Source organism: Mesoplodon mirus, assembly GCF_964341445.2.
Source record: "Mesoplodon mirus genome assembly, chromosome: 18".
NCBI lineage: Eukaryota > Metazoa > Chordata > Mammalia > Artiodactyla > Ziphiidae > Mesoplodon > Mesoplodon mirus.
Genome location: NC_138994.1, coordinates 3,413,822 through 3,423,976, shown reverse-complemented (window position 1 = coordinate 3,423,976; position 10,155 = coordinate 3,413,822). Strand labels below are relative to the sequence as shown.

The window sequence follows — 10,155 nt, the reverse complement described above, 5'->3', positions numbered from 1 at the left end:
TCGAACCCGTGTGCCCTGCATTGGCAGACTGATTCTTATCCACTGCGCCACCAGGGAAGTCCCGTGATGCGAACTTTTAAGATTTACTCTCAAGGGGCTTCCCTGGTGGCGCAAGTGGTTGAGAGTCCGCCTGCTGCTGCAGGGGACACGGGTTCGTGCCCCGGTCCGGGAAGATCCCACATGTCGCGTAGCGGCTGGGCCCGTGAGCCATGGCCGCTGAGCCTGCGCGTCTGGAGCCTGTGCTCCGCAACGGGAGAGGCCACAACAGTGAGAGGCCCGCGTACCGAAAAAAAAAAAAAAAAAAAGATTTACTCTCAGGACTTTCCTGGTGGTCCAGTGGTTAAGACTCCGCCCTTCCAATGCAGGAGGCGTGGGTTTGATCCCTGCTTGGGGAACTAAAATCCCACATGCTGCAGGGCAACTAAGCCCGTGTGCCACAACTACTGAGCCTGCATGCTGCAACGGAAGATCCGGCATGCCCCAATAAAGATCCCGCATGCCGCAACTAAGACCCGATGCAGCTAAAAAAAATTTTTTTAAATAAAAAAAAAATATATATATATAGTTCAGATTAATATTAACTTAATTTTCATAGTGTACAAAAACTTTGCTTCATTATAACTCCATATTCCTTCCTGACTCCTTCATGCTATTATCGTCATAAAAATTTGATCTTTATACATTATAAGCCTGTCAATACAGTCTTGTAGTTATCATTTTATGCAATTGCCTTTTAAAGACAAAGAGTTAAAGACAAAAAAAGATTTACAAATAAAAATGTTTATACTGTCTTTTATAATGCTTATGTGTTTCCCTTACTGGTGTTCTTTATTTCTTTGTGTGGATTCAAGTTACCATCTAGTGCAGTGGTCCCCAACATTTTTGGCACCAGGGACCGGTTTCATGGAAGACAATTTTTCCACGGACTGGGGTGGGGGTAGGGGGTAGGGGGGGAATGGTTGAGGGTTCAGGCAGTTAACACGAGCAATGGTTCAGGTGGTCATGGGAGCGATGCTGAGCAGCAGATGAAACTTCACTTGCTCGCCTGCCGCTCACCTCCTGCTGTGCGGCCTGGTTCCTAACAGGCCACGGACCTGTACCGGGGACTGGGGACCCCTGATCTAGTGTATTTCACTTCAGCTTGCAGGACTCCCTTCAGTATTTCTTATAGGGCACGTCTGCTGACGACAAATTCTCTGTTTTTCTTTACTGGAGATGTCTTCATTTCTCTTTGTTTTTGAAGAAGAACACAAGGTTTTGATCCATTCTCATCCAAAACCTACTACAGCTTGAAGGTGGCCCAATTGGCAGTAACCCTGTCTTTATGTATTTTCTCAGGGCTTAGATTTATCCTGGCTTCACCACTTACTAGCTGTGTGACCTTGGACAAGTATGTCACGTCTCCGTGCCTTAGTTTCCTCATATATAAAATGGAGATAACAGCGTTGTGGCCAGAGCCCCAGAGAGTGTTGGAGGATTAGCTTAGGACATATAATGCCCTTGGGGCTGGTGTGGGCCCACAATAACACTGGCTGTAGCTCATTTGCCAAACAAAAACAAGCTATGGGGCAGAGGTGGAGGGAGGAAGGGGATTCAGTGAGCCACTAAGCTCATCCCAGCTCCAGGGCTCTTCCCTAGGTTCTCTTTGACAACTGTCATCTGTTTTCCCTACCGGTGGCTACTAGGCTCATCACAGGCAGCCTGGAAGCTGGCAGGGGCAACTATAGAGACATGACATGGAAGGAAGCCCATCCCAGGTTGTAAGGCCTACACATGTGAATAAGACAAAGGGCAAAACCCATACTGTCCTCTTGGGATAGCGCCTGGATCTGGAGTGCCTATGATGATGGCTGGCCAGGATGGACCCCATCAGTGGCCTGGGCCTTGCCCAAGCCTCCTCTCTGCTCGGCAGCACCTCTAGACCGTTCTGAAGTTCCAGACAGACCTGAGAAGGAAGGTGCCTGTGCACCTTCCTGGTCTCTACAGGAAAAGAGAGAACAGGTGCATGAAAATCTCCTGCAGCAATGAGGGTCAGCGCCCTTCCATCTTGTTTCTGTGCCCAAGTCACTGCTCAGGCCAGTCTCCCAGGACACCTATAAGCCACCAGGAAGCAAAGGTTTGGCTCCATCCTGCCACCACCTGGTCCAGCCCCACTGCCCTCCTTCCGTGGGCCAGGTGCCTCACTCTTGCGCCATCCTAGCCCCTTTCTTGCCCTCTCCTCCCTCCCAAACAAGTGAGACAGCTGACTCATGCCTCGAGGAAGGCCATTTATTTCCAAGATATAGACTATACTTTTCAGACAGGACTTTTCAGAAGCAGGAAATCTTAGTTGTCGCCTAGAGAGGTGTGTCAAGGACACAGTGGAAGGAGACATGCGGACGTGGAGCGGAGGCTTATCCAACACTGTTACAACACTTTTTAAAATGAGCAAAACATCTTTAAAAATCCTTATAAATTCTTTATAATATGTTACACATTTAGAGACAATATTTACAATAAAGGACGAGGGAGGGAGGCGCGAGAAGTCTACTTTATAGCAAATCTTTGCATAAAACAGGAGGACTGATGGACGTGGCAGTGGGTTCACAACCCCACCTGGGCTTCCCTGGAATGAGCGAGGGCGTGTGTGGGGAGGCCTGTGATCGGAGGTCTATGTACAACTTGTGGGGAGAAGAGGCGGCTGGGTCCCACCCACCCTTCCAAAAGGAGCAGCCCGGCTGAGAGCTCATCGATCAGTGTGTCCGCATGCGCGCGCGTGCGTGTGTGTTATGAGTGGGGGGAGAGAGAGAGAGAGACAGACAGACACCAGGGATGTTTTCTACGCCCCCTCATAAAGGGAAGAAGGTGAGGGCCTGTGTGCCTGAGCTATGGAAGGAGCAGGCACAGCTGGAAGAACAAAGAGAGGGGCAAGAGGTCTAGCAGGGGTGACCGTGGACCATCCCCAAACCGTCTGGGGAACAGGCAGCTTCCCGTGGTCAAAGCGCTTGGGGAGTGTGATTTAGAGATTGGAAAAAGGTGGTGGTGGGGGAATAACCCAGGTGAAAGTCTCAAGTCTGCCTCTTGAGAAGGTTGAGAAGTCCCAACCCCCTTCTCTGGCGCTGACAAGCAGCAGGGGGGCAGGATCCCTGTGTGCACCGAAGGCAGGGAGTCCCGGTGGGAGCTGGGTTTGAAGGGGGCAGGAGTGGCAGAAGTTGCTACTGGGAACACTTTGGGACAGTGACTACACACACTCGCACACACCACGCCCCTCCCCCCATGGACACCACCCTACACCTCCTCTCCCCAGACATACATACACAACGCCCTCCCTCAGCTGGCAGCTAGGAGCTAACTGGGGGGAGGTGGGCAGAGGAAAGGAGTGAAAAGCCAGCATCACCCAGTGTCTTTTCTTTAGTCTGAGGCTTGGGGGTTCCCTATCCACACCCCATGGCCGACAAGGGTCCCTAAGTGCAGACACAAAGGCCCAGAAGGGCACACTCTGTCACTTATCCAAGGGACAGAGAACCCCCCCAGGAGCCCTGCACAGAGCCTCAGCAGCCTAGCCCCTCTCCGTCTCCTCAGCCCAGGAGCCCACCTCCCTCCCACTCCCACTCCGCGGCCAGTCCCGTCTTCTCCTCTGCCCGCCGCCCCCTACCAATTCCAGCGCACAAACCATAGACACGGCCTCAGCGCCTCCCACTTGCACCCGGATGCTCCCAGGGGCAACAAGGCGGGGCGGAGGTGCAAGCAGAGGCGATTCCTGGGAAACCAAGGGCCTCCGGGTGGGTCGAAGGGGCGCTCGGCGCGGGGGTGGGGGGTGGAGGGAGGGGCGGTCACAGACACTGATGGAGGCGGGAGGCGGCCGAGCGGCGCAGGGGCTGGCTCTGCAGGGCCCCCGGGTCCCCGGGCGAGGGCGGCAACGAGGCGGCGGTCGACGGGACCCGCGCCTTGGTGGACTCCAGGCTGCTGAGGCCCGAGTCCTTGTTGTCACTGTGCGCCCGCGGGCCCACGGGCTCCGGGGGGCCCCCTCCGCCCAGCTCCTTCCACTCGTTGAAGTTAAGGTCGGTCAGCGGGCTCTGCACCACCACCGTGTGGCGGCGCCAGCTGCTCCGGTGCCGCCGCGTCTCGGGAGACAGCGGCCGCCTCAGCCGCACCGGCAGCATGTCGTCCGCGGTGCCGCGGAGGCGCAGCCGCAGCGCCTCGAGGCGCGAGGGCCGCGAGCCCAGCGCCGCCGCCGCCGCCGCCAGGGCCGCCGGAGGACGCAGCGACTCCTGGCTGCTGGACGAGGCGGAGCCCGGCAGCCCGACGGCCGCGCCCGCGCCCTCGCCGTCCGCTCGGCTCCGGGCCAGGCGGCGCCGCGCCAGGGTGTCGCCGGGCATCAGGTGATGCGAGCTGAACGAGGGCTGGCGCTCCGGGAGCCCCCCGGGCCCCGCGCCGCCCTCCGTGTCCGTCTCCACGTGGCTCAGCTCGCTGCGCTCGTCGTCCGCCTCGTCCCCCGCGCCCGCTCGCCGGCCCCCGGCGCCCGAGCACACGCTGCGGTCCATGGTGGACAGGGTGGAGTAGCCCGAGACGATGGAGCGCGTGTCCGCGGCCGGCCGCTCCTCCAGCGCCGCCGGGGGGCTGAGGCGCCCGGGGGCCTCGGGGGCGGCGGCGCCCGGCCGCTGCCCCTCCGGCCGGTCCTGGGCCCCCGGCGCCGGCGCCCCCGCCTCGGGCTTGTGCGCCTCCTGCTCCGAGTCGTCGTCCGTGCTGCTGCCCAGCCCCCGCGCCTCCCGCCGCTTCTTCCTCTTGCGGTTGACCGCCGAGATGAAGGAGATCGCCAGCATCTCCCGGGAGTACGGCTCCTTCTTGGGGGCCCACGAGCCCTGTGCGGGAGACAGGTCAGTGTGCTGGGGGCGCCCGGAGAGCCTCAGCGCCCTCCAACGTGCCACCCCTGCACCCCAACACCACAGCACCCAATCTCGACAGGTCCAAGCCCAGCACTCTCACGTCCGCTGTTCCTCCTGGACGGCTGTCCCAACTGGAGTGTCACTATGCGCTCTAGAAACTACGCCTTTGCGCCCCCTCAATCCTGAAGCCTCCTCGGCACCTCCTCCGGTCTTAATCCAGACTCTCAGCTCTTTCCTGCGAGCTGGGGGCTGGTTTCTCACCTCGCCCCAACTTTCACTCCATTCTCTACATCCAGTGCTGCATAAATCCGTTTAGACACAGCTTTCCTAATAATAGACTCGCAACAGCGAATGACACGACAGTTTGAACCCATTTCACATATACTATCCTGGGTTATAATACCAGAGCCTGCAGGGACCTTTCTAGGACCACAGCTCCTCCCTCCCTCCCTCCCTCGCCACTCACTCACCTGGGAAACCTGACTTTCCACCTACTCAGCAGGTACAGGCCTCTCCAGGGCAACCCGCCCAGGCTCATTTCCCTTCCCACCGCACCCCATGCCATTTCCGCCGTCCCATCAGCGCCCCACCCTGACAATCCCCAACCCCAGATCAATCCAACCACCAGCTCTGTTGCCAAAAGTGGCTTAAAAATCCTGCACAATCCGATGATTTGGATTGAAGCCGCTCCCGAACTGCGGTTTACAGCCCCTCGGTGGCCAGCTTTCAGCCACTGCTCTCACTGCTGAGCCCCGTGGGTGTTTTTTGGTCCTGGCCTTCCATGATCCCCCAGCAGAGCCCAAGCTCCCCATCACTGCCTCCTCCAACCTGGTTTTTAATCCTCCCTTTCTGGCCTCTCCTCTCTTGGGAGGCTCTTCTTCCTCCTCTTACTCCTTAAGAAGTCGTGTTCCCAGGGCTCTGTTCTCAGCCTCTCTCCTCTCTCCCTGGGGACATCCTGCTCCCGAGGCCTCCCTTGGCCAACGCCAAACTCTGTCTCTTGAGCTCCAGAACTCTTCTTCCAACTGTGAATCTGTCTCTACCAAGGTGTCTGCCAGCACCTGAAACTCACCTATCTGGAACCACATTATGCTCCCTACCCCTGCCCCAAACTACCTCCATTCCTGTCCCCAGCTCAGGGTGATCTCTCGGCCTCCTCCCTCTCCCCTCCTCCTCCTCATCCTCTGTTCAGACCCTCACTCTGCCTTTTCTGGGCCCTTCTGCCCTCGCCTAATAGAACTCCCTGCCTCCATCCTAGCCTCACTCCAGCCCTTCCTCCTCAGGAGCGGTTCATCCTTCTAAGGCAAGGCAGGAATCTAATCGCCTCCAGACTCTGCAGGACCCCACCCCCACCAGGATAAAGCACAGACACAGGGCCCTTCACACCCTGCCTAGTGCCCCCCCCACCGCCCCAACGCAGCCTTCACTCTGGCGATGCTGCCCTCAGACCCCTCCCTCGATACGACTAGCATTGGCAGCCCTTAGTGTCCCCACCCCCCGCCACCCTATTTATGGGGTGAGCTCTTACTCCCTCTACTAGGCCCAGCTCAAACACGGCATTCTCTATACAGCAACCTCCCACCCAGCTCTCCCTTTGGCTCATCTGGGAAATCTCTTCTCTTCTCATAGGCCTTTGAAACTACACATACACCAGCTCTTCTCATGTCAGAATAGCTTTGTTTCCATATCATCTATATCAAACCCTGAGTTCTCTGAGGGCAAGGTCAGTGGCTTATTTGTGTTTGCATCCATGACTCCTAGTACAGTGCCTGTCACATAACAGGCACTCGAGAAATGTTAAGTGAATGGGGTGAATGGGGTCCCCTGAACATACAAAGCCCTGTAGAAATGGATGCTGGGACTGGTCCCCAGCTGGGCTGAAATGACCTGCCCTTGCATCCCTTCTCACAGGTCACCTCCTGATTCAGCTGCAGTGTAACAGGCACACCTCGGAGATACTGCAGGCTCAGTTCCAGACTACAACAATAAGGCAAATACTGCAGTAAAGCGAGTCACATGAATTTTTTGGTTTCCCGGAGCATATAAGTTATGTGTACACTGTAGTCTATTAAGCGTGTGATGGCTAAAAAAAAGTACATCCTTTAATTTAAAAATACCTTATTGCTGGGATTCCCTGGTGGCACAGTGGTTGGGAGTCCGCCTGCCAAGGCAGGGGACATGGGTTCAAGCCCTGGTCCAGGAGGATTCCCCCATGCCACGGAGCGACTAAGCCTGTGTGCCACAACTACTGAGCCTGTGCTCTAGAGCCCATGAGCCACAACTACTGAAGACCACGTGCCTAGAGCCCGTGCTCCACAACAAGAGAAGCCACCGCAATGAGAAGCCCGTGCACAGCAATGAAGAGTAGCCCCCGCTCGCCGCAACTAGAGAAAAGCCAGCATGCAGCAACGAAGATCCAACGCAGCCAAAAATAAAATAAATAAATTTATAAAAAAAATACTTTATTGCTAAAAAATACCGTTATCTGAGCCTTCAGGGAGTCGTAATTTTTTGCAATAGTAACATCACAGTTCACTGATCACAGATCACCATAACGAATGTAATTATCATGAAAAGGTTGAAATATCGCAAGAATTATCAAAAATGTGACACAGAGACATGAAGTGAGCAAATACTGTTGGAAAAATGGTGCCAAGAGACTTGCTCAACATAGGGTGGCCACAAACCTTCAATTTGTTTAAGAAAAAGCGGCATCTGTGAAGCACAATAAAGGAAAGCGCAAGACAACGCGGCGTGTTTGTCGTGGGTGGAGACATAGAGCTGCCTCCCGTGGCCACGGCACTCTCATATCAGTTAGTTTTGAGAAAGCTGGAGCCTGCCAGCAATTCAGGATTCACGGGCACGCAGCTCCTGGGCCGTGGCTGCCCACACAGCACGACTCCAGAAGGCGCGGCCTGCAGCATTGCTACGACCAGCGTGAGGCACGTGGTGGCCAGCACCGCTTTCTGCCTCTGCCCTCTGAGAGACGTGAGAGGCTGCTGGGATCATCTGGTCAAATTGCCCTCTCATCCTGGCTAGTTACAGAAGCAATGAGGTCAGAATGGCCACTTCCAGGGAATGCAGAGGTCAGCAGGTTCACATAAAGGTTGAGGGGCCAGTCCAGGAGAGGCTACAGGAAACCAGGGGTCTAGCACGAGCAAGGGGTGGAGGTGATCAGGAGCTAGATTCAGGTCACTATAATGAACTTGCTCCCCGCCACAGCAGTCTTGTGATGGAGTGAGCTCCCCATCACCAGAGGTGTGCAGGCAGAGGCTCTATGGAGAGGTTACAGGCATCCTCTGCCCCAGACTAGAGCAGCCTTCTTTCTTTCTGTCCAGTGCTTTCATCTGACACATAATGAGCTAATGAGCACCTGCTTGGTGTCAGGCACACTGATCTCACTGGGACTCAGCCAGTGCTTAGAGATCCAGAGAGAAATGAGCCCAGTTTGACCAGCCAACATTTAGTTGACTCCACTACTACGGACAGAGCTGTTCCCCCACCAAATTCATACGATGAAGCCCTAACCCCCAATGTGATAGTATTCAGGGTCTTTGGGAGGTAATTAGGTTTAGATGAGGTCATGAGGGTGGGGCCCTTATGGTGGAATTAGTGCCCTTACAAGAAGAGACACCAGAGAGCTTGCTGTTTCTCTCGCACGTGTGCTCGGTTTCTGCTTGCCATATGAGGACACAGCGAGAAGGCAGCCGTCTACAAGCCAGGAAGAGAGCTTCCACCAGAAACTGACCATGCTAACATCTTGATCTTGGACTTCTAGCCTCCAGAACTGTGAGAAAATAAATTTCTGTTGTTTTAAGCCACCCAGTCTATAGTATTTTGTTATGGCAGCCTGAGCTGATTAAGACACACTCCTGGCCTTCGGGCTGCCTGGGGCAGGCATCCTGGCCCTACTGGTTCTGTCTCACAGGGCAGGCTCTGGAGCAGGCAACTCACTGCCTGTGAGACCTGGTTCAAAGAACCGGCTTGGGTTTCGGTGTTTTCAATTTCATTGATTTCTGTTCTTATCTTTATTATTTCCTTCCTTCTGTTGGCTTTGGGCTCTGCAAAGACCTTAAAAAATAATTATTATATCAGACATATTTGTTGTTAACCCCATTTTGGGGGATAAATCTTATCCCCATAAATAGTATGAGCAAGCTGAGGATCAGAAAGAGGTTAAGTAACTTGCCCAGTGTCCCAAAGCTACTAAGTAGTGGAGCCAGGGCTCAGGCCCAGGACTGTCTGTGCTTCTAACTGCTGAGCAACACTGCCTCCAAGCCACCTAACTCCCAAGCCAGATCCTCGACTGCAGCAGTTACCTCCCCAAGGACTGACAAGGCGAGCGACTTCTCAGCTTACCTTGGACACTCGGTATTTCCCACCTTCCTTCCCAGTGACTATCAATCTTCTCCAAGGCTCCAATCACAATTCTCCCAACTCCCTTGACCAAAAAGCAAAGTGGACTGGCTTGTACAGGGGTATAACTTTCAGAATTGCCGTGGCACTTACCTTGGACTTGGCTGAACTACAGGTGGTGGAATCTATTGTTAAGAAACGAAAGAAAAATGAAAGTTGGATTGAGCAACAGAAGACTGAGTCTTGTAAACACAATTCCCTCTCCTCAAAGGCTTCAGAAACCAGGGAGTTTGGAAACCTGAGCTCTCCCCAGATCCTGGGAGTGTGATGGGCCTCTGATGTCACTTCCTATGGGATAAGGATGGAGCAGAGAAGGATGTCAGTAACCACTTCCTTTTGAGGCAGAAAGTGACATCAGGCTGCCAGCCACGGGACCCTCATTCGCTCAGGGTTACGAGCAAGGGGGACTTTTCTTTGGCCTAGTTCCTCTCCCCTCCCCTCCTATCCCTGTTACTCTGAAGCACTGGAGAGAAAATGCCCAATATCAGATGCAGTTCACGGAAACCACAACAATGAAACACATCAAACCACAGATGCTCTGGAGAAATGGAGACCACACGGTGCACAGAGAGGTGGGTGCCGTATATCCACCCTCCCCCCAACCCCACTTCCAGGCATAAGAGGGCAGAGGGACCATGTGAATAATGGAGTGCAGGGCAGACAGGAAGTGGGTGGGGCAGGAAGTAGAGAGGGCTGGTGATTACAGCCTGGAAAGGTTCCACCTCCAGACCTGAGGTCCGTCTGCCCTCGTGGGGCACGGCTGCTGTTAATCATCAGAGTTATGAAGGGATGCGGGTCCCACTCCCCTAATATCACTGGGGTGGAGAAGGAACCAGAAACAAGTCCTGGCAGTGCTGTCTTCAGGACGGGGGAGGGA

At 54.8% G+C, this 10,155-nt stretch overlaps 1 protein-coding gene across 7 annotated transcripts in view; it reads right to left on the bottom strand.

Annotated features, from left to right (window-relative positions):
- Window positions 1–2,253: 2,253 nt before the first annotated feature.
- ARHGAP23 (Rho GTPase activating protein 23) overlaps window positions 2,254–10,155 on the bottom strand; it is an 83,374-nt gene continuing 75,472 nt past the window's right edge. For all 7 annotated transcript variants that reach the window (XM_082605449.1, XM_082605448.1, XM_082605452.1 and 4 more), the window contains 2 exons: window positions 9,372–9,403; window positions 2,254–4,841 (listed from right to left, as the gene is read on the bottom strand). In XM_082605449.1, the coding sequence (XP_082461575.1) occupies window positions 3,813–4,841; window positions 9,372–9,403 (1,061 nt within the window). In that variant the 3' untranslated portion in view covers window positions 2,254–3,812. The remainder of the gene's footprint in view (window positions 4,842–9,371; window positions 9,404–10,155) is intronic.